Source organism: Syngnathus acus, chromosome 10 (assembly GCF_901709675.1).
Source record: "Syngnathus acus chromosome 10, fSynAcu1.2, whole genome shotgun sequence".
NCBI lineage: Eukaryota > Metazoa > Chordata > Actinopteri > Syngnathiformes > Syngnathidae > Syngnathus > Syngnathus acus.
The window spans coordinates 10,909,949-10,932,892 of NC_051095.1; the positions used below are offsets into that span (position 1 = coordinate 10,909,949).

At 41.4% G+C, this 22,944-nt stretch overlaps 4 protein-coding genes and 1 long non-coding RNA gene across 5 annotated transcripts; 3 read left to right on the forward strand and 2 right to left on the reverse strand.

Annotated features, from left to right (window-relative positions):
- The first annotated feature begins 778 nt into the window (after positions 1–778).
- si:ch211-153b23.7 (TNFAIP3-interacting protein 1) lies at positions 779–8,551 on the forward strand. The gene is made up of 8 exons (XM_037261264.1): positions 779–796; positions 3,078–3,238; positions 5,551–5,660; positions 6,217–6,355; positions 6,512–6,630; positions 6,704–6,859; positions 7,056–7,181; positions 7,518–8,551. The coding sequence occupies exons 4-8, from the start codon at positions 6,220–6,222 to the stop codon at positions 7,758–7,760; spliced, it is 780 nt and encodes a 259-aa protein (XP_037117159.1). The 5' UTR covers positions 779–796; positions 3,078–3,238; positions 5,551–5,660; positions 6,217–6,219; the 3' UTR covers positions 7,761–8,551.
- A 696-nt stretch (positions 8,552–9,247) lies between these two features.
- On the forward strand, positions 9,248–11,399 carry zgc:174917 (uncharacterized protein LOC565650 homolog). The gene is given in 7 exon segments (XM_037261266.1): positions 9,248–9,350; positions 9,353–9,376; positions 9,445–9,661; positions 10,245–10,336; positions 10,476–10,615; positions 10,690–10,794; positions 10,878–11,399. Coding segments are annotated over 7 exon segments (759 nt in total). The 3' UTR covers positions 10,956–11,399.
- Positions 11,189–13,318, reverse strand: si:ch211-153b23.5 (uncharacterized protein LOC321177 homolog). The gene is made up of 5 exons (XM_037261265.1): positions 13,207–13,318; positions 12,380–12,494; positions 11,941–12,112; positions 11,556–11,757; positions 11,189–11,482 (listed from the first exon to the last, which is right to left on the reverse strand). The coding sequence occupies exons 1-5, from the start codon at positions 13,272–13,274 to the stop codon at positions 11,290–11,292; spliced, it is 750 nt and encodes a 249-aa protein (XP_037117160.1). The 5' UTR covers positions 13,275–13,318; the 3' UTR covers positions 11,189–11,289.
- A 718-nt stretch (positions 13,319–14,036) lies between these two features.
- On the forward strand, positions 14,037–18,717 carry si:ch211-153b23.4 (uncharacterized protein LOC335392 homolog). Its single transcript, XM_037262554.1, has 9 exons — positions 14,037–14,082; positions 14,565–14,678; positions 14,749–16,425; positions 16,534–16,633; positions 16,769–16,917; positions 17,139–17,251; positions 17,430–17,519; positions 17,595–17,717; positions 17,794–18,717. Exons 1-9 carry the CDS (start codon positions 14,037–14,039, stop codon positions 17,917–17,919), a joined length of 2,538 nt encoding a protein of 845 aa, XP_037118449.1. The 3' UTR covers positions 17,920–18,717.
- A 2,306-nt stretch (positions 18,718–21,023) lies between these two features.
- Positions 21,024–21,571, reverse strand: LOC119129148. The gene is made up of 3 exons (XR_005099136.1): positions 21,422–21,571; positions 21,196–21,360; positions 21,024–21,119 (listed from the first exon to the last, which is right to left on the reverse strand). It is a non-coding gene; the product is annotated as an uncharacterized LOC119129148 (long non-coding RNA).
- Positions 21,572–22,944: the final 1,373 nt, after the last annotated feature.

Sequence of the window (22,944 nt, forward strand, 5' to 3'; positions counted from 1 at the left end):
ACAAACTGCTGATCCAGTAACAATCAACCAGGCTTTCGTGTTTGCAGAAAATATACCAAAAAAGGCAAACCTCCAGCGCCGTGAAGGTTGCGTACAAAGGGGAGGTCAGAGGGGACTGGTTCCAGATCAAAAACTCTAACTCACGTGTGTCAAACTCTGGCCGGTGGGCCAAATCTGGCCCGCAGTCTAATTATGATTGGCCCGCAAAGACAAATTGTGCATTGACTATGTCAATACTAAAATTGCAAAGTCAAAGTCAACCCCACCCCCCCCCCCCTCCATGCCTAGCTCCACCTTTCACTGACAATCATTCAACAAGCTCTCAGCTGGCACAGAGTCCAAGTGATGAAAAAATGAAACATTTTGGAGTCAGCCTTGTGTGTTATTGGAGAGAAATGCTGCTGTCACTCCTAAACACGCTTTTGCCCCAACAATATTTATAAAACAGACCCTTGGTGTGATAGACAGACCTACTCTTTGGCTCATTTCCTTTTCTTCAGAGAAAACCATACACAGACAACACTTTGCTGCTTGTTTTTGTTCCTTTAACTCGTACATATGGGTCACAACTAGCAGGCCTGTTTTGATGATTTCTTTGTTTGTCTGATTCAGAAATGGAGGCTGGAAGGAAGAGGGCAGCAATGAGAGAATAACTCTAAAGCACAGCGTTCCAGATCAGTTAGTCGCTATATCTTGTTGAGCTGCAAATTAAAATGGATCTGATTAAATTCATTCCATTCTAATGTAGTCTACACGTTGGGAGAAATAGCTTCAAAAGGCAGAAGAGCGTGAAAAGGTAAATGAAAGGTCAATATCAGCCATTTTATTTTGTGTTTTGTGGCACGCACATCCTATGATGTAAAATACACACAGCATAGCTATAACAATTATAGCAGAATAGGACAGCATGTTTTGATCAAATTGACAAATTGAAGCAGACATACATACATAATTTATGAATCATCTCAATCTATAATTGCATTTTGTTTAAGTGTTGCATGCAAATCATAAATACTAAGTTTCGTTTTGAATCAATGTGCTGTTGACGTTTGACAGAAATAGTCAAGTCATACATGGCGCCACCTCTGACTTGTCTGAATAGACGCTGTTCACGATTTCCACGGATGCCCGGTACCTGGAACCGTCATCACCTTCAATCACTGGACCAAATATGTCATTCAATTGTTACCAAAGCATATTGGCTGCTCTAAGCTCCTTGTTTGTCTCAGTGAAAAAACATCAAACTCCCTTTAATTGTTGGTGACGTTCAAGCAAAACTATCCACCTCCGCGTTCTGCTCCTTATTAATCCCCCTCGGAAGCAGCAACCCATTTGTCCTTGGCTGTGACAGAGTTTGGGGTCAATAAAAGCACTGCAGTGCTGTTGTGGGGCTGCCCGGTAAAGTCTCTGCTTGGCACAGCAATACTCTGACTGGCGTCCGAGATAGATGGAAGAGACACGTGAACGGAATCACCCGAGTGACTCGGTCGCAGCTAGTGCACAGCATCGATGTATCCTGCTCCTGCCCTGAGTATTCAACACTTAAAGGAGTCAAAAAAAGAAATGCTTTTAGTGGTTCAACTCTGTGTTCATTCAGTGAAGCACATTATGCAAAAGATGGCGCCACCACACCGCTCAGCCGAGTCACCTTGAATGTGACAAAAATAAAATAATTAAATGCAAATTAAATAAATATTTCATTTATCTAGTTTTAGATGAGCATGATAAATTGTGTATACTTAATGATGATCATTTATTTATTTACTGGTATAGAGCATGCACTTTCTACTCTTATTTCAGAAGTTTTTCAAGATGTCTCGTGGTCATTGTGATTTCCTCAAGATCTAGATCAGGGGTATCAAACTCATTTTTTTGGGGGGCCGCATTGTCATAGCTTCTTTTGGAGGGCCATTATGACTGTTAACTCAAATAAATGTATGAGCACCTCATATTATATACAGTAAAAGCTACAAAACAAACTGACAAATAACTCGTTTTCAAATCAGACGACTAAAAACTGGTCAAATATTTAAAAAAAAAAAGATATTATGATCTAGAATCTAGATCATCATTCAAGACAACATCTTGATCTAGATTCTAGATCAAGATGTTGTCTTGAATATTTTGCACTCTAGCACAGGCAAACAAGGCACAAGTAAGGTCGGGAATTAATTCAGCTTGCGCTAATAAAAGACAGCTCAGCGTGATGAGGGAAAAATAATTAAGAAAAATCTTTTAATTTGCTCGATTGTCCTTCGAATGAGCATGTGATTTTCTAATTAACCTACTGCAGCGAGGACACTGGTGAATACAATCAGTCTGACCCTTTCATTATTTGTCATGAATATATGTATGACACTGTTATCATCACTTACAGCCAGGTCTTGCATTATCATGCGGCACGACAGACTTTCTTCACCAGCTCCTAGAAAACAACCTGGAGAACACTTAAACGCTTTACCGTCATCATTTCCAACAAGCTAATTTCTATTAGTATTTTGGTTTACATTCTAAATTGGGACAAATATGTGGAAGCCATACAGCGCTTTAAATGCTGTATGTATTTATTAGTGTGTAAAGATTAATTAGAAATATTGGAAACATTTTTGAATAAGTGAGGGGTAGGCAGTTTTTATGCTCAAGGGTCCCATTTAGATTCAAATAGCAGATGGGCCAGATCGTTTGTAAACAAGGTACCAAACAAACAAACATATGACTCAGTAATCTGCAGTAATATTAGTCAGTTTCCGCAGACGATAAACAAATATGATTGTCTGTCTACATGTGTTGCCCAAATATCCACTGTTAAAGTATTAGCCCATCTATGGTGTTTCCTGTTCTATGTTAGCATTAACATAACGTTGACTCAAGTTTCCCAGGTAACATTTGAAAAAGTGCACCGTTACCTCGTGCAATTTTCAATGTATTTGCAAAATGAACCAAATTGGTTCAAAGCCCAAAGAGCTTATCATTGTCAGAGAGCATCATTTCCTCTTCTCATATTTTTAAATCATGTGGCCCTGACCTCAGCGACTTCCTCTTATGTTGTGCAACAATACTGACACTAGTTACTTTAGCCCACAGGGACAGCATGTGAGAGCAGAAATCGTACTACTTGATCAGCTATGGATCAAGAGAAGCTGGCTTTGACATCTTCATCCTCATCAGCGGCAGATATACACAAAGACTCGTCAGTGACAAGCGAACTCGACCCCAGAAAATCATCAGAAACATCCTGGTATGTATCCTCTGCATTTCTATTTGTACCTAAAATGCAACATGTCAACTGTGGAAGTGGAATTGATATTGATGAGGCATTATGTTCAGATATGGACTTTATTACGTTATCACAAAATTTTCTTACCCACTTACTTTTATGATGAACATGAGTAATCTGTTAGATTGTTAGAGAAACTCTTTTTTTAAGAAAAAAAAGCACCAGTGAAGAAGAGGAAGAAAAAGTGTTCATGGAGTTTCCCATGAGGTCATCACAAGTGATATTATCAGACTTCCCCCCCAACAATCTCATGTCTAGTCAGCCACTCGAGGTCACATGTTTTCTTTTCAGTATTCTAATCTCATCATGGCTACGCAAACGATGACAACGTCAAGTCAGCTGTCCTTAGACAGATTTGTTATCACCTTCTATCACAAAACTTGACAGGAGTATTAACATATTGCATTTTGGTGCCCTTCCAAGACACCTTAGGAAGGGAAACTTTGTAAAAATGGGTTACAGTGTTTAGCAGCTGTCAGAAATGGCTCGAGATCACCAATGTGCTGTCCCAAAAGGACAGCTTTGGTTTTGCTTCAAACCCTTCTCATTTGATTTTTTTTTAATACTGATGGCTTAGTGTTGAAGTTAAAATGACTTCAATATCATCATTTTGTACAAAGGAACAACAACCATACAGCCAATCGAGCTCCCGCGGTGGCCGTATGAAGAAAACACCAGACCACTGTCTCCGACTAACATGGACATGTGCTCTATCTGACCATTAATATTCTTTTCAAAAACTTAAATTAGGCTATGGAGAGTAACATATATCCACAAGTGGTAAAATGGAAATCAAATCTTTGGAACAAAATTTAAAAGTAAGATTATTTCCATATCTGGAGAGTGAGGAAAAAAAAGATGACAGAGATTGATTGTAGGTTAGTTGGAGTCGGTATGTATATTAAAAATGGGAAGATTTATCTTGAATATGCTTTGGATTTGGTCTCTAACTTTTAGCTGCCAGTTTAAAGACTGGCACACTGATGTAACTTTACTTCAGCTCTCCACAAATAAACATGTCCTCGTGTCGAGAACTCCATCTTGCCTTTTTTGACAACACCTTGTCCAGAAGAACTCACAGAGCAGTGCCGTGCATGTAAAGCAAGTTGATGAAAGCTGGCGCTTTTGCGGGGGAGTTTGGCCTAGAGGGAGATGAGGTAGCAGTCGGTTGTCGTCTTTCTCTTTGTAAGTCCTGCAGCATGCATGTGTGTGAAGGCCCCCGGGCGCTACATGCAAAGTTGTGTGTGTTCTTCCAGGAGCATGCCATCTCTATTCCCTCCCCGCAGGCTATTCCTCTGAGATGAGATCTCACAAGCACTGGGCAAGCTGCTATGACTAATTAATGCCTGCTAATATTTTTACTTGGCTTGTCATCCAAAATGTTTCAGTAGTTATGATTGGTTTCCAACATCATGCAAATGAAGGTAAACATTTGTTGGCAGTCTCGAGTGCCTAATGTGACTACACGTACATATATTTGTGTGTGTGCGTGCGTGTGCGTGGGTGAACATAATGGCTTGGGTTTTATTCTCCGAAAGTGCACTCACTCTTTGCGAGTGGGCGATAAAGTACCCTGAGGTTCTTCTGTGCATGTGTGTTTGTTTTTATTCATGGAAATCCTCCGCTACTGTTTTCCGCCATTGGTGGGAAGTAACAATAAGTAGAAATGCTTCAGAACAGCATTTTAGTAGATTTTTCAGGTATCTGGAATTTCTCTCCAGTTAAAGACCGATTGGCACACATCACCATACACGGGGTGTCATATCATTAAAGTCTGGTTTGATTTTAAAGTAGAGTGATTTGATCCGCTTGGATTTCCTGGGATTATGATTCTACTCAATATGGTAGAGCTCAGTTGGAGAGGGCATGACGCAATGAGTAACTTGTCATTTGACATACATATGAACTTGTCAGTCCTGTAATAGTGGCATTGCCTTCAAAGATTTAGCTGTCCAGTAAGACAATTTGCTACATAGCCCAATCTATTTTTAAATGGAATGGTGTAATCACAATTTTGAAATCAAAATTGATCATCTGATTGAAATTTTGCTACACCCCTAATATATATATATATATATATATACACACATATATATATATATACATATACACACATATACGTATATATATATACATATACACACATATATATATATACATATATATGTGTGTGTGCCTGCCTAAAGGGAGATGAAAAAGCTTTGCTTTGTGGCGATGGTCACCTGTACTGTACGTGGATACAGAATAGACAATTTGTGTTTGATGTCTTACAGGTCACCGTCTGTGGAGCAGCATGTGGCTGACAGCATGAGCATCACCTCGCGATCAGAGAAGCTTGCTGCTGCTTAACAAGAACACGGAGCTCCGCAGAGTTAACAAGGAGGTACAACTTGCTGTTCTGTGTTGTTGTGTGTATTGCTGATGTTGATAAGGACACGGTTCTCTGTAAAATCAGAGGATGTGGGCGGTGTGTGAAATATTGCTGCTGAGGTGTCAAAATGACTCTCCCCCCACAAATCCTATAACCTGAGCTATACCTTCCGGATTTTAATGAAAAGTAATTCATTCTTCTTGATTACAGCTATTTTTTATTTCCATTTCACATCAGTGACAGCAGTAATGATGTGATGGTGGAGTGGAAAAAAATGTTCAGTTGTGTTTTCAGTTCATCAATTAAAAAAGGCAAAAAAGAACACCTTTTAGCTGCCCTCTGAAGTCTGTGGACTAACCGATTGTATAAATTCCACATGTGAATAGAATCACTATAATGTATGAATACAAAAAAGCAAAGTTGTCAAAAGAAAGCACAATTTTTTTTTAACCATCATACCAACTCACGTATGTGGAGCCACTCCGACCCCGATTCAAAATCCAATAAAAAGTGCGGCAATGATGATCGTGATTACACTAATGGAGGTGATGAAATGGCTGTGTTGCAGCTGATGAAACTGAATGAGGAGTTGGGATCAGATGTATCGCATACCACCCTGGGGTTGCAGCACCGGTGGAAGGTTTGGAGATGGAAAATGCCTCCCTCAAAGAGCTCAACGGCAAACTACTGCTTTAAAGTGGACAACCCGCAGTAAACACACACAGAAACATGGAAATGATGCACAGGAGATCCTTGTGGCTATGAGCTGGATCCTATCCCAGCTGACTTGGGATGGTCGCTCTGCTACATATCGACAAACAACTATTTCCATCACAGTAACACAGAGCGCCCATTTGTCTGAGTGCAGAGTGCAAAGGACTATTACGAGCAGTCACTCATGCTGGAGCTGAAGAAGAATCAAGAACTTCAAGAATATGTGCGGTTACTGGAGCAACGGAGGCAACAGCCACCCATCCAAAAAGTATCTTCATCTCTCTCTGTTTCATCTGGCGATGAATTGTGAGCCCCGATGCAATAATTGTTTCTCATCGCAGGACAGGGTCCGGGTCACGGCGCCCAACTTCTCATCCTCCAGCTTCCCCGTATCCTCTCCCAGTCTGGATGTGAAGCAGAAGGCCAACCACCGGAACTGCGACTCCCATCAAGAGGTGCTGGATCTAAAAGAGCAACTCGAAGCACTGAGGTGTCAGGTGGGCTTTTCATTTCAACACAGAATCTGAATGCTTTTAACTCACTGTTGCTATGGGAAAAAAAGATTTAAATTCGATGGACAAAAGCACCACCAAGTGGTTGCTCGGCTCTTTTCTCCAACGTGCTCCAGAAGTGATCATATGGTACATTGTATTGGTATTGACCCAGTGCCATAATGACGTCCTGTGTCCGTAGACCGAGATCTATGAGGCAGAATATCAGACTGAGCACAGCAACCACAAACACACACTGCAGGACAACCAAAGGCTGAGGAGGAAGAGGCAGGAGATGCGTCAACAGCTAGACCTACTGCAAGAGCAGGTAGTGTTCAAATTTTGGGCACACACACTTTGGAAAGCTTAGTGAGAGCTTTAATACTAATCAAGTTCTTGATGTAAAAAATACAAATTACACAGATGACACAAATACCGCAAGCTGTGATTCCTCGTAAAACGTAGCAGAGGTGGTAACAAATGTTTAGTATTGCTCAGATTCTTCCTGCTGGTCACATGTGAGCTCTTGTTGCTATGCAGAATTATTGGTGCACAATCAAAGAGCCAGCAGGACCAGAAGTCAATCAGACAGTGCTCTGAAAAAAAAAATGAATAGAATAAAAAAAAATAATGAATATAACAACAACCTCCATTTTGGTCACAGCTTAAAGTATACGAGGATGACTTTCGGAGGGAGCGATCCGACAAGCAGATGCTGCAGAGGCTGCTGTTGAAAAAAACAGCACCCAACAAGGACCCAGTGCTGGTGCACCGCTGCAATAACGAATTGCAGCCAGAGGGGAGCGACAAAAGACACAGACTCCAGCCAGAAAGCAACACCACCCGCTCTGTCCCCAAGCACACAAATAGGAGCAAAGGACTGAGGGAAAACAAGAATCCAAAATGATTCATGATGTCTCAGAAACCCTCCACATACTGTAAACAATTATGTCATAGCACAGGATCATAGCAACCTTGTTTGGGAAATTTATGCACTTTAATATTCAATACTCAAGGGAAAAATATAAATATGTGTATATCAAGATCGTTATCAGACTACTGAAGAGCTTGCTGAAGAGCTAATCATTTTTTTGAGGAGGGAAACATCTAAAAAGTAAAGTGCCCCAGAATCGGACATCCCTGATATGGATTGAGCGGCAATAGTCAGATGTTATGTCTGTGAATTCAGGGTGCAGGAATGTAGTACCTCATCTTGGCCCTATCTATGGCATTGAAGAGGACCTTTTAATGGGAGTAAAGATTTTTACACCCAATAACAGATTTACCTTGATAACCAAATTTCATGTTTTGAGACGACGTCCCACTTAAGGATCATGTACATTCTAGTATTTACATCAGGGTTGAACAAAATAGATTTCAGAATGAAATTCATTAGTTCATCAATTGTCATTGGGAAAAATTATGTAATCTATGGAGGGTTTTTAATTAATGTTGGCCGAATACATTCATGTCTGTTATGTTTTTTATCATGATTTTATGTCCACGTTTTTATGTTAATGCTAAGGCAATATATTATGAATATTAGTAAGTTTTACATTATGAACAATGATTATGCATGGAAGGAAAAGACTTAGAATCACTTTGGATTTATTAATCGTTTTTTATATGCTCTAACAGCCAGTACTGTTTTTTTCAACCAAAAGTAAAGTCATTCACCAAATAAAAATGCAAAATATGGTCACGGTATTATTAATTGACATTCATGGTCACCATCACGCCACAGTACAATTTCCCACAAAAAGTTGTTGTCACGTTTCAGGGATTTGATTCAAGAACCTTTATTCGTCCCACAATGGGCCTCACACTAATTATTCAGTCCAAGGGAACTCAAATGCAATACAATGAAAACAGCAGATAAAGTTTACTGAGCAGAAGGCATTGTTTGTATTCCCAGCACTTTGACATAATATGCCTCCCTTTGAGCTGAGATGAAACAGACCAGGTGTAAGGTGTGTGAAAGGAGAGCTTTCATTGGAATCGCGTGCGTCACAGTATCATGGCTTTTCCTCTTCCTTGTCATTTGTTCTATCAGAGTCAGGAGGGATTGAATATCTCATTTGATAGATTTCCATATTAGCCAGTTGACAGAAGAATTTCCACAGGTTTCACACACCTCTATAAAATCTCCTCCCGTGGCGTTCCACCACCGGAGAGCTTGAAAAGACCACTGGACACAAAGCAGGTACTTGTGGATTCCGTTGCTATGCTAGAAAGACTTCAAATTGGACATTGAATGTTGGTATGGGTCAAGAAAACAAGGTCGCGTGTAGGGTGTTTTCCTTGTGGTTTAAGTGGGCCTTATGTCATCACAAATCCATAAAATAGTTCATGGAACAGTCTTCATTTTTTGCTTCGAACAGAACACGAGCAGACATGACTACATCCCCAAGCGAGCTCCTGGAGACCTACGAGCGGCAGGGCTTCCTTTCAGGCGTGCCCGTGTTGAACGACGGCGAGCTGAGGGAGGCCACGCTTGCATTGCCCGCCTGGAGAAGGAATTTGGTAAAAAAAAAAACATACGGAGAGTTATGCTGTACATTACAAATTGATTTTTTTTTTTTTTCCGCCAGGTGAAGATTACACCCAGTACAGCCTTCATAATGTTCACCTTGAGTATCCTTGGGTAATGGGCCTGAGCAAACACCCTCGCATCTTGCAAGTGCTGCAAGCCATCTTCGGCCCTGACGTAATCCTGCTGGATTCCCGTTTCATCTGCAAATACCCGGTGCCCGCAGGCAGGACTCGGGGGGATGAACTGCCGTATGTGGCTTGGCATCAAGATATGAGGTGCGTTTTTGAAATATTTCAACATTTGTGCTTCCCTTATAACATTATAAACTAATTTAGATTTGCGTATCATTAAATTCTTGAATCTTTATTCTTGAATCTTTATTGCACTACCACATTATGTCGTAACTAGGCACAAGCCAAAATTAGATTCTGATGAGAGGAAAACTGAGTAAAAGTATCGTGGCATCTTAAAATTACAGCTCTAAAATGACTTTTGAAAAAATATATTTTGGTAAGTAAAAACTGCATTTTTCTCACCCCAAGTCAAAGCGTCCCATTCAGCCACGAGGAGTCAATCATCAGTCCATATAAATTACCGTTCACATTTATGCTAAATATTTGGTTGAACATTTTGGTGTTGATCAACAATTCTCTTTTTTTACAGTAAAAGTCAATTGAGGGTGACAAATAAACAGCTCAAAGTCATATTATCATATCGTTTCATATCATGACAGCAAAAGAGAGTTAGAACAGGTGCAAAGGAATGGGGGAGGAGTAAAACTACTGTGCTTTAACCTGGTTTTGTTTTCCGGTGTCTGTCTATATCACAGATTTTCACTTTTGTAAATTGTGCGCAAAGGTATTGGGGTATTGCCGGTGGGCCCGTTTTGTCGGTGTGGCTGGCTTTAGATGACTCGCTGAAAGAGAACGGAGCCCTGCAGGTGATCCCAGGTAGCTGAATACTGAAAAAGTACCAAAAATTCTTTTTTTAATGAATTTTCATTTTGGCTGTTTGCATGAAAAGATCTGAGGGAGCTTTTGTTGAACCCAACATGTTATTTGTAATCTCAACAACTGCTTCTTCCTGCAGGTAGCCACTGCTCCGGCATGTTTCCTCATCGCCAAGCCGTCCGGCCTGGAAACATGCTGACAGTCAATCAGGAGATCCCGGCAGAGTTGCTCCAAACTGACCAGGCTGTGCTTTGTCCCCTTTTTGCCGGACAGATGTCTGTAAGTGAAAATTCACACTTACAGTTCAAGAATTGAAATTGTTTAAGACAGAAATGGAAACATCCTCGCAACAGATCCACGACGGCCTTCTCGTGCATGCTAGTGAGCCCAACACATCCCGGAAGAGACGCTGCGGCTTTGTGATTCGTTACGTACCCACCCGAGCGTACCCGATAGAGGTGAGACGAGCTTTGTACGAAAAACCTCTGCGCGCCTTCGCGGGATTCATTGAATGTCCTGATCGGGAATCTTTTCCTTTCAGGATCCTGACCGTCCTCGGAAATTCCACGCAACTGTTGTCGTTTGTGGAACAGACCAATTCAAACACTTCTCACACTAAAGACAATAACATCACACATGCTGGTAACTTTTTAAAAATCTCTTGACGGTATATCCTGCATGTTCATAACTGGGGGATAGGGGGGGTCACTAATTCCTGTTTCTATGACGATAAGTTTGAGACCAAAATCAATGCTAACTGATGTTTATGTTTTGACGTTTCATTTCCGAAGGCACTGACTGCTTCGTATCAAAACTATTTAAATGTTTGACAACAAAAATGAGACGAAAGTGTTTGTTTGGTTTGCCATCATATATATTGAAAATGATTCTGCATCACAAAACTACAATGAATGTATTTTATTAAAAGACAAACGAGAGACTTTGGAGACATCTTAGGCGAGTTTCAGGGTTTCTTCAACCATGACGCCGATTCCATCGAAGATCTCGTGAATGGGAGCGTTGCTCATGAAAGCCGGAGCGGTGATGAGTTTGTGCTTAAGGTCAACATGCACTTGCTGCACTCCTGTATTCACGTGCTTACAGCCCATCTCTTTTAAGACACCCGCCGTCTGGGCGTACGGCCACCTGAGAGGGACCAGAGCCAGCCCGTTACAATCTTGCCGCATTGATCGTATTGACAAGCAATAGTATCCCTCACATGTCACTCTCCTTGTCCTGCCCCACTGTGAGCTCACAACCTGGCAGGATTTTGGCAGCGAGGACTGGAGCGATGCAGCACATGGCCAACGGCTTTCCAGCTTTGTGGAAATCCCTCAGGGTCTTCTCCACATCTGGCTTGATGCTGAAGTCCTTATTCTTTACTCCCCAGTCGCTGAGGTTTTTCGCCACGCCAAAACCGCCTGAACAACAGAAATTGAACTTTTTTTTACTAATTAATTACAGAAACAAATGATAAATTTCCCCCTCAAGAAAAACATGGAGTACATCAGGTCATTAATATTCTTGCTCACAAAGGATTTTATTTTTGCGATCGGCACAAATCCTGCACGGCAAGTGGTTTAACTGCAAAATCTCAGCCTCACCAGGGATGATGACAGCATCGAACGCTGAAACATCTAACTCGGCCAAATCCGTGATCTCACCCCTGGCGATTCGGGCGCTCTCCTGCAGGACGTTTCTTTTGCCGTCCGAAGGTTTCCCCTCACAATGATCGATAACGTGCATCTGATCTTGATTCGGTGCAAACATTTGAGCCTGGGGAGGGATTTCGCCTGTAAATCCTCACATAGCTGCATCAAACAATGGAGTGAAAGAGGTTGTGTGTGGCAAGTAAAGTACTACTGTACTGTACTCGAGTATATTTTGCAGGTATTTGTACTTTGGGTATTTATTTTTCTGACGACTTATTGCTTCAATACATTTCAGTCTGTACTTTATTTAAACTTAGTAAGTTGAATCAATTATTTTACTTAAGTACAGAACGTGAGTACTTTTTTCACCTCTATGTGACAGTAGACTCACTTTGGCTCCAGCGCGACTCAAATGAACAAGGACAGCCGAGGCCTCATGGATCTCTGTGCCGTCGTACACGCCGCAGCCCGAGAGAATAATAGCTACACGTTTTGCCATGACGCTCCTGACACACACACACAGAAACACGCACAAACACAGTGTGAGTTGTGATCTCCAGAGTGTTGATGACACTAATCGTCAATGGCAACCCCAGAACACATGGGGTCACATAAGTGGTTTGGGAACCGACGGTGACGAAACAAGTTCATGAACAAATATACTGAATTGTATTGTGATTGTATTGTTACTGTTTAATTACTATTCAATTTTCATTCATCAATCATTTTTACTGTTTGAATGTTACTTAAACAGTGTTGGTAGTGTAAAAATGTTTTTTTACATGGTGCTGTTTTAACTTCAAATTCAACATTTTGTGTGGGAGTTGTTTTGAAATCTGAACAAACTGAAGGCTCTACTGTAATTTAACAGTACATTTAAAAAGATCGGTAAAGGCTTTAACTTTACATGGATGCCCCCTTTATTTCGCATTAAAAATTCATAAGGCATTGACATGGGAGGATCATGTGCTGCTTCAGGTGAATTCAAATATGTTGTCAGCAAAGTATTTCCCAAATGAGTAAGTGTAAAACCAATCTCACACACTTAGTTTATCAATTCTTTTTTTAAAAATTAATACATGCATAAACAATGTGGCCTTGGTATTTACCCTTATACACAGTTCAAACTACATAAAACCTACAAAAGCAACAACGAGTTGAATATACTTTGTTTGTGAATGTTACAAAGCTGAAAATAGAGCACAAAATCAATCTCACCTTGAAAAGGTTTGCACAATATGTGTCGACTCTCCCAGGAAGAGATGTGACTCTTGTGAAGTGAACATTTGCTTTTATTTGCTTCTCCATTCCAGTCTCCTCCCACCGTGCAGAATGATCTCATCCCATTCACAGAGCTCATTTTTAGTACACCAATATGCTGGGTCATCCCTCTCATCCTCAAGTTCTTGTTTTTCGGGAAATAATAACTAGTGAAAAATAATCATGGATTTCACAATTGCCTGTCTTTTAATATTTTGTTTCATACTCACTTTTACGGTTGTTGTTTCAGTATTTCACTTTCGCATTTAAAAAGGAAACTGTACACCATCACTGTGCTTTGAGATTTCTTTTCTTTTTTAAAGCCATGCTACATAAACAAAATATTATTTATAGTATTTTGATGACATATAATAATTGTTGTATTTTTTGTATGACAGAAAAACATCATTGTTGATTCCACTTTTCAATATTGTCACATATGCATTGATATATACTATAATGAATTGCGGTGCATACATGTTTGTTTGTTTATTTATTTATTTATTTATTTATAACAGGTCAGTTGGTCCACAAAATTAATATACGGAATCAGATACATAATTAATACCAACAGGACAAAACTGAGATATAGACATTCTCTGCTGAAGCAGTATGAACATCACAATTAATTAGTACATTTTCTTGAAACTAGGCTGACCACGGTATGTATTTTACGAGCTTTTCCGTGATCCAAGTAATATGACACTTGAGGGTGTGACGTCTGCATGATGCCACAGACCCGTATAAAGTGCAGCTCTGTGGAACGTCTTTGCACTTTTCCTGGTGCAATGGCTCAGCTGCATATGTCCGTTGGCATATTGGGTATCTCTAGTGGTAAGACATTTTGATTCAATTCATTGATTTCGATGTATGTGAATGACAGTAAAATATTAAATGGAAGGTTAAAGACCTGAAATACATCACAAAACAAATCTCCTTTGACAAATTAATGATAATAAAGCTTGGAAGTCAAATTCCTGAATTCTTTCCACACTGATGCAGTTGTTGAAAACATATTTCATATTTCAATCACAAATCATTAAGTAAAAGTTTAGAATTAAACATTGATTGACATTATTGTATCACCACTGATTTTTAGTCCTAATACTAAGTAGTACTAAATATTTACTAAATAGTACTAAATATTTACATCACTATATATACATAGTGATGTATGTATATATATATACGTGTATATATATATATATATATATATATATATATACGTGTGTAGCAATTTATGTATCTATTTATATATGTATTTATGTTTTCTTACTAATCAACGTCTGAATAAAATAATCATTTTTTTTCTTAAGGTTCTCTTCTGCTTTTGGTAAACAACTATGGCAGCTCTCCTCAAAAAGATTTCATCCCCCAAACTGCCCTGGGGGTTCTACTCCTCACGGTGGCCGCCATTGTAGCTTACGCAGGTTTGTAACTCTAGATTCCAGCTATAAAAGTTGGAAGTATCCCATAGTAAATTGTGCCGTCTTGTTCTAGGTGTGTGTCGGAGCCGGCATAGGCTGCAGTTGTTCTCTTCCTTGTGTTTGACGATCTCGGCCCTGTGGTGCGCCTCCAGTCTGATCTACATCCTGACAGGACAAGGGGTGCTTGAGCCCAAAGACCTGAGGTCCTCACTGGTCCCTGGCTTGGCCGCATTTGCCTTGGCCCTAGTTGTCATCGCCAGTGTCGCTCTGCTAGTCCGACAAGTGCTTTTGTTTGTTATTGCCATCAGCATCAGCTTAGCTTGCGCCCATCAAATCGCCAGCCTGTCGGCCGAAGGTTTCGGCAAGGTTGCCACAGCAGCAAATTACCTTCTGGTCTGTCTTGCGGGTGCTTACTTTGGTTCAGGGCGTTTGTTGAGCACTATCACGCAAGGGAAAGTGGAACTTCCAGGGACGGGCTTGAAGCCAAAAGCCGCGTTGGAGACGGAGACACGGCGCGGGTGTGACGACGTGATGTCAGTGGGCGTGGTGATGAACTTGCTGTCGGCCTCGGTGGTGGCCAGTCCTCTTCTGGGCGTGGTCCCTCAACTATCTGTTGGCCACGTCCCCTGGCTGTGGACAGCTGGCGCGTTCCAGCTTGCCACATGCCTCATCTTCTACCGAGCCTTGGAGCCACTCTCGGCTACATTTTATGGTTTGACAGCAGTGCTGAAGTTGGGCGAGGGCTACAGTGGTCTCCTATCGTTCTACTCCGTCAAGCCCCACTCTCCCGTGCCCTTCCCAATCGTCTTCTCCGTGCTTTTCTTCATCCTGACTCTGTTCAGCTGTCAGAAGAGCTTGCTGGAAGCCCTCTACCATCTGTTATTTGTTGCTTATTGTATCGCAATCGCTTCTCAACCTCAAGGCTTCTTCCACAAAGGGAGTCAGGGTGCACAAGCGGTTATATTTATGGGCTCTGCTTGTATGCTTTTTGTCATAACCTACAACATGGTGTCCACTAAAATGATCCCTACAGGGCAGGGCCTTTTTGAAGCCTTAGTAACCAGGATGAGGGGCTTCACTGTTCGACCTCATAACAAGGAGCTCCACGCACCTCTCTTAGGGTACTCCAAATATGCAGATGCAGAGGTGTTGGGCCATGCGTGTAACGTGTTGGCTACGTTTGCTATCACAACTACAGTTGGGGATGAGGCGGTGTTGTCCGTGCTGGTTCTCCCCTGGGTGGTGGTCGCCGGCGGGGTCCTGCAGCTGCTCTGCGGCTCACTCGCTTTCTCCAGAGGGAAGACCTTCGAGAGCACCGTGTTTATCCTCTACGGTGTGATGTGGACGCTGTGGGGCTTGACACGATACGGAGGGCTGTACGCCGGCGTGAGAGGTTTTAACGTAGCCGTCGGCATCATCGGTTTCTTGATGTTCAACACTTTGGTGACGGCCGCAGCGCTGTTTGTAAATGTTGGATGGTTTGTGTACGCGCTCACCTTTCAGCTTATCATCATCAGTTTCCTGTTGGATGCACTCGATGCGCTACCTTACGGATATGACATTGGCGTCACCGTTATCTTTGGCCTGGTCAGTTTTTATTGTTTTGCGGCTCACCTTTTCAACAGCACCTTCCAGTCCCCTCAGATTCCCTTTGGCAAGCCTTTAATAAGGCTGAGTGGGCTTGGGGGAGGGTCTCATGTCTGCCCGCATCTGCCAGCTCGAAAGGCCACATCAGTTCAACGAATTGCAGGTACAATTACACGAGACAATTATACGTAGTTTTGGAGGTTTTATAACTTGAGTTATAACTGACTTGTCAATAAAAACGAAAGCACTCACAACCACTTATCTTTTCCAGACATCATGAGGAATGGTGGAATATGCGGCATCCCTACCGACACGGTCTATGTGCTGGTGGCAGCGTGCGACAGGCCCGATGCAGTCGTCAAAGCGTACAAGTGAGTGTTTTTCCTCTGTGGAGAAGATCATCTCTCAAGAGGAAAGCATTTGTTAAAATGGACTAGCAATATACCACATCTATTCAAGGTTTTCCTGTGTATATGTTGTTCATTAAAAGCTGAGCTTTGCCGTAGGGTGAAGAAGCAGGCACAGGACCGACCCATGTCCCTGTGGCTGTCCTCCATCAAGCAGCTTGACCCAGTCCGACACCTGCTGAGTCCGCTGCTCCTTGACTTCATGGAGGCTGCTTGGCCATCATCTATCAGCATGGTTATACCAAGAGGTGTGGGAGCATTTGTGGGTTTTGATCTTAATGAGGACAATGTGGAAGAGAAAATAGATTGCTGGGTGATTTATAATCAGAAATCTAAAAAAAATAACGCATAATATAATCTCGTATCATGTGTGAAATTTCAATGAGAAATCACGTGTTCTTTACTGTTGATGAGCAACCATTTCTGTCTTATGTATAAAACTGCTCTTTCTGTTCTTACTCTTACACAGGCGCATGGATGGACACCTTTGGTTTAGGAGACGCTGCCAAACACATCGGGACTCCCCATAGCATTGCTATCAGGAACCCAGACTGTTCTGTGGCCACACACCTTATAGATCTAGTAAGACCAATGGACATGAATCAGTCTACTAGATTATAACCAAATCATTTGATCCAACTGTTTTGATTGAATAAATAACTGGGTCCCTTTTTGACCCCAATGGTTATTTTTGACCCAATTGTTTCTTAAGTTTTGGAGAGAACGGGGAAACAAGTGTAAAGTAAAAAGTTTATTTCAGGTAGGTCCTGTTGCTGTGACCTCAGCCAACCCTACAGGAGAGGCTGACACGACCCACCACAACCAAGTTTATGCCAAGCTGGGGGATAAGGTGGCTAAAAATGATTGGTTCTATTAACGTCAGTTGTTACTTTTATTGCTTTTGTTGTATGTTTGACATTTTTAGGTGGACGGAGTTTTATGTGATGGACCATCACCAGAAAACATTGCATCCACCGTGGTAGATTGCACTAACATTGAATCAGGGCAAATTGGTTTCTTCAGAGTGGGTCTTATACCAAAATCCAAGGTAATTTACATATCTGCTCTCTCAGTTATTTCTCTCTGATCAAGGTTAGCACTCATCCCATTTGTCTGATTGGAAGGTTCTTCAAATTTTTAAGGAAGTTCAGACGCGGCACAGGAGAGGACAGAGCAATCCAGTGTTTGAAGGAGATCAACCTCAAAGTGAGATGGAGACGACTTCAACAGAAGAGAGCGGCAGAGTCTGAAAAGTCATCAACCTCAGTCTCGAGGGGACAGTCTGTTAAAATTCCACTTCCAGAAATATGTTCCCAACAATTGATTCAATGAACTCACAAGCTTGAAGTAAAAAATTGCATCAGGCGTGCAGGTTTTGTTCCTGTCTGGGTTGTTTTTCATAATAGTTTTTTTTTTTTTTAATTCAGCAAGTTGTGGGGCCCATGGTGGTTTCACTGGGGCATTTGAATGGACATTCATACTCACCCGCCATGTTATTATTATTATTTTTTTTAATTACTTTGTGAATATGTTTCTGAACACATTATATGCCGTTATATGCAAATAGTACTGTAGGGTATCGGTGGTGAATATTTGGGGATTTCAATAAGGCACCTGGGTCAACTACGGGGGTCCTCATTACCCGGAAGTAGTTGACGGAGGGCGGGAGTTTCGCCGTTACTTGACTGTAACTGCCGCTGTTGTGTGTGTTTCAGGTGAGTAAAGCTGTTGAAAAGATGATTATCAGAACTTGTAATTCTGCTGGTAGTCTGAGCTAATTATGGATTGAGAATATGATACATACGGCTACGGTTGTACAATGTATAATTTTGCGTATAACATGGACAGTGTGTGATGTTTGTAACGTATTCTCAGTACCCGGAAGTAGTTGACAGAGAGCGGGAGTTTCGCCGGGTCTTGAGTGTAACTGCCGCTGTTGTGTATGTTTCAGTAAATGTATTATTTTAACAACAAACCCCGCATGCGTGGAGTGATTCGCGTCCATGCGTGCGACAATGTTTTTGGAGTTTTTTAGTTTTCATTATTTTTTACTTATTTATGTATTTTGTAAATTCTTCATTGTAGTTTCATTTTTCAGTTTTATTTTTATATATATGAAGGATTTGTCAGGTGCAAGATAAGGGTATTGTGTGAGTGAACCACAATTCTCAAAGGTCTATTTGACCTTTCCTCTGTACAGATATAAAGCTATACTAAAATAAAATTCTCACAATAATTTTAGTTAGTTGTATTGAGTTCATGAACCTAATATGTACTTTTAGTTTCTGATCCATTTTTTTTTTAATTTTACCTTACATGTAGGTTTTTGGAATGCGAGAAGAAGCCATTTCATTTTATTACTGGAGGGCAGCTATGTTTGGGTTGTCCATGTTATCGACCATCCTAACAAAAGGTAAGAAGAGTTCAGCCATTTATGTACTTACGAAGAGAGGTGGGGGGGTTTTCCCGTACAAAAATGTAATGCTACTTTTGGGATTCATATTGTTTGTTTATTTATTTTGGCATCACAATTTCGTTTCATGCACTGCGAACACATTATCTTTCTAACATTTAAAATAATCCTGTTTGAAATAACCCATTGCCGAGATCGTGAACACACGGATGTGAAACTCAATACATCTTTACCAAAAATAGAAACAGACAGCAGACAGGTGAGAAAGGCCATTGTATCTTTTGTATTCGCCAACTTCAGTATTGTTTGGTGCCTTTATATATCGGTTTCGGATCCTTTGTTGTCAATCGGGCCCTGCAGGGAAACTCCACATCTTTTTGTTTGTATCCTGCCACTACACAAACAATAAACTGCTAAGTAATACCAGACAGGGATCTAAACTTCACCCAGACAAAAAAAAAGAAAGAAAAAACGTTTTCCAAATTGTATTTCCTCCACAAAGTCATGATGCAGTCAACAGTCTGTCTGGACTAAATGTTCCACTGGCACATTGGACCACAATGACACACTTTGACGAAAGTGGGAGTGACAACCTTGCCCAGAACATGAGTTAGTTAGCCTTGCACTCTATGTTTGCATGCAGTCAATAATCCTTTCAAACCCCTAGATATTAGCTATATGCAGCTTTTGAAAGTGTTAGAGTGAGATAATGTTATGGTTATGGTTAAGTTATGTAAACGTGCAAAAACCAGAATATTCTCATATTTGGATTTTTAAAAAAAACACGGCTTTATTGGTGTCGTAACAGACAAGAACATAGTGTCTTATTGACAGTAGAAAGCAAGAAGTGGAAATGATAGAAATTATGGTTACAGGTTAGGTTAGGGTTAGTGATAGTGTTCCCCACTCTACCTTTTATGCGAGAACCACACGTGAGACAGTTTGCCCATTTCACGCTTGCAAGCGGAGAAAGCCATCAGCACCCTGTGTGGTACAGAGGTGCTTGAAAGAAGTCTAAATTTCGCCTCTTGCAAGGGACTATTTATTGAGAGAAAGCAGGGTGAGGGCGAGACTGAACAGGTTTCGGGGGTCACCTCTGCAAACTGGTTAATCAGTGCAAAGCTCAATAATTTAAAAAAAATGAGCTTGTGTGGTAAATCCTTTTGGTAAAAAAACAAAACATGTATAATAATGCTTTAAAAAGCCAATGTAAAGCACTTTTTTTAAAGAGCAAATATAGTAAGGCTGTTTTTTTTAATGATAGTGCATAGTAAAGCTTTGAGATTTGACCCCTGACCTTTGGCTCCTGTCCTTTGACTCCTGACCATTTACTCCAACATTTGACCTTTAATCCTAACAAAACAAAGATGTATAATAAGGCTTTTTTTTTTTTTTTTTTTAAAAGACCAGAGAAGTTAAGGTTGGGATCAGGGTTAGGGTTAAGGATAGGGTTAGGTTTTTCTTGTAAAAACAAAATGACCATGTTGAACTGTGTTATTTATTTATTTATTTATTTATTACATTCACACACACAGAGGGGCAATGTTTTCTATGTGAACAGTATGATTTTAAACAAGAAAAGTAAAAGATTACAATAATAAAATGCAAGCTTTACTATGTTAAATATGCTGACAATTGTGATTCTCTTTATAAACTGTGTAATTTTCTAAACAATCCACGATTACATTCAATATTTGTTCATTTGTGACACTGACATACAATGACAAAAAAGAAGCCAATCTTTCAGAAAAGGCTCTCTGAAGAATTTAAAATCTAACAATCAAGCCATTGTGCTTTTGACTCTGTCAAAGATCTCTCTGACCCGTCCTGCGGGGACGCAACCTTCCCTAAGAATAGTGATGGCCCCTGTGGATTGAAAAAGGAGGTGTCCATTAAAATTGACATAATAATGAGGAGAATGTGAGAAGAATCTGCATTGTACCTTCATCGATCTGAAGGCAGTTGACTACCGTTGAAGCAACAACTTCGCTCGTCTCCCCGTCACACAGAACCCCTTGGATCTTGTGCCCCAGTCGGCTGCCACAAAACGCACCCGTCACGCTAGAGTTTGAATGCAAACTTACGCACGGTGACATTTGCACAGCAGGCTTACTCGATCACCATGCTGTGGTGAGTGCTGTCCTGTTCTCCGCTGGGATTGGCCGAGGTAATAGCGAGAGGTCCAGTGACATCGCAGAGGTGGCGGGTAACGGTGTGGTCAGGTACTCGGATCATGATGCTGTCCTGGTGCCAACGCGCTCATAAGCCGGTCCCACCCCTACGTGGCACCGACTTTTAAACGTGGGAGGGAAGATGAAAATGGCGTTTTGCAGTTTTACCCAGTTTGAAGAGCCAGTCTCCTTTGCTGACGATGCAGCTGATGCCGCCTGGGTACACGTTCCGCATGAACGCCCACAGCAAGGGACTAAAGGGAGGTTTGGCTTCCACCAGCTGCTTCAGACTGGAGATGCAAATACAAATAGGCTTCTCTGCTGGTCTGTCCTATAAGATCATCAACAAAGTCAAAAAGGGACAGAGAGAGGTCGTTGCGTGTGCACGCGCCGCCATCTTGATAATGACATTTGAATAGACCTTGGAAAAGCACTAATCACCAGCTCGTTTACCATTTGTACCTTGATGTTATAGATTTTCTCAATAGCTTGCGGGTTCTTGCAGGATGCAGCCAAAGCATAAACGGTGTCTGTAGGAATACCGCACACTCCCCCGTTTTCCAGAATGCTTGCAATTCTCAAAAGCCCAGAGGTGAGTCGAGAGTTTGCCACAGGGCACGGTAGGTCAGGCTTAGTTTCCTGCTTCTTTTGTTTCTAAGACAACCAACAAACATTTTTCTCAAGCAAATGAAATCATTGACTACACAACACTTGAAGAGAAAGATTTGAACAAATATTTACTGTACCTTCAATAATGCAGGGCCCAAAGGCAGTAGCCTTTGAGAGAAGATGCTGTTTATCAATGATGCCATTGCTCCATATGTACAAATTATGGAAAAGAGTGCAAGCGTGGCCACTGCATACAAAAGCAAAAATTGATTGACATTGATTGTGTTTGATTAATATTCAAAACTCATTTTCACTCACTTTCGAGTTGGTATGGCAATCGCTGCAGAGTTGAAAGAAGAAGACAAACAAGTACCACCTCCATGGTTGCCGTTAGCAACAGCAGGACCAGATTCTCGTAGCTACCTGACGTGAATGGAGATCATCACAATTTATTTCATGAAATCATTGCAAATCTCCAGAGATAAAACTTAGGTAATCCTTACCACTGGCTAGAAGGAAAGCATTGATAAAGAGAAAAGCGATGGCTCCGGCAGCAAAATCATAAGCGACTTGTGAGGAAAGCTGAAGTAGAGGACCTACAAATTCAAAAGAAGTCATCAGAATTGTAGACAAAACGATTTTCACCTCTTACTTGGACAGCATACCTGCAAATCTGAACCAGGTCCACGTTGCCCAGACCGCCACATAGACAGGTGCGATGATCGCCCCGAGCTGGTTCGCTCCCGTGACTTTCAGCCGACTGATGAAGGCCTGGATGATGGCACCAGAGATGAGGACCCAAGGGACAGTCTGATGCAGGAACGAAGAATTTGTGCTGTGGGCACTTGCATGAAGTGCAGACAGAGCTGCAAGCCCGTTTGACAAGTAAAACAGGACATCTGACACATGTCCAGTTTGGAACGGCCTTTCTTGGTTTGTTTGTTTGGACTTGCTCCAGTTCAAAACTTTCTTCAGCTGGGCGGTGGAAATGGGCTGTGGCCCAACAGGGATAAGGGACTTCTCCGCAATGATATTGATGAGCCGAGAAAAAGTGCCGTACAGCGAGGCGGTGGTAAAGCTGG

Excerpts from the sequence above, each read along its gene's own strand:
- si:ch211-153b23.7 (XM_037261264.1), top strand. The coding sequence starts at position 6,220 with ATGAAACTGAATGAGGAGTTGGGATCAGATGTATCGCATACCACCCTG. Across the intron at positions 6,631-6,703 it reads AACAGCCACCCATCCAAAAA|GACAGGGTCCGGGTCACGGC; the intron begins GTATCTTCATCT and ends TTCTCATCGCAG. Across the intron at positions 7,182-7,517 it reads TAGACCTACTGCAAGAGCAG|CTTAAAGTATACGAGGATGA; the intron begins GTAGTGTTCAAA and ends TTTTGGTCACAG.
- si:ch211-153b23.5 (XM_037261265.1), bottom strand. The coding sequence starts at position 13,274 with ATGTTCACTTCACAAGAGTCACATCTCTTCCTGGGAGAGTCGACACAT. Across the intron at positions 12,495-13,206 it reads ATTGTGCAAACCTTTTCAAG|GAGCGTCATGGCAAAACGTG; the intron begins GTGAGATTGATT and ends TGTGTGTGTCAG. Across the intron at positions 11,483-11,555 it reads CAGGACAAGGAGAGTGACAT|GTGGCCGTACGCCCAGACGG; the intron begins GTGAGGGATACT and ends GGTCCCTCTCAG.
- si:ch211-153b23.4 (XM_037262554.1), top strand. The coding sequence starts at position 14,037 with ATGGCTCAGCTGCATATGTCCGTTGGCATATTGGGTATCTCTAGTG. Across the intron at positions 14,083-14,564 it reads CATATTGGGTATCTCTAGTG|GTTCTCTTCTGCTTTTGGTA; the intron begins GTAAGACATTTT and ends TTTTTTCTTAAG. Across the intron at positions 17,718-17,793 it reads GTCTTATACCAAAATCCAAG|GTTCTTCAAATTTTTAAGGA; the intron begins GTAATTTACATA and ends TCTGATTGGAAG.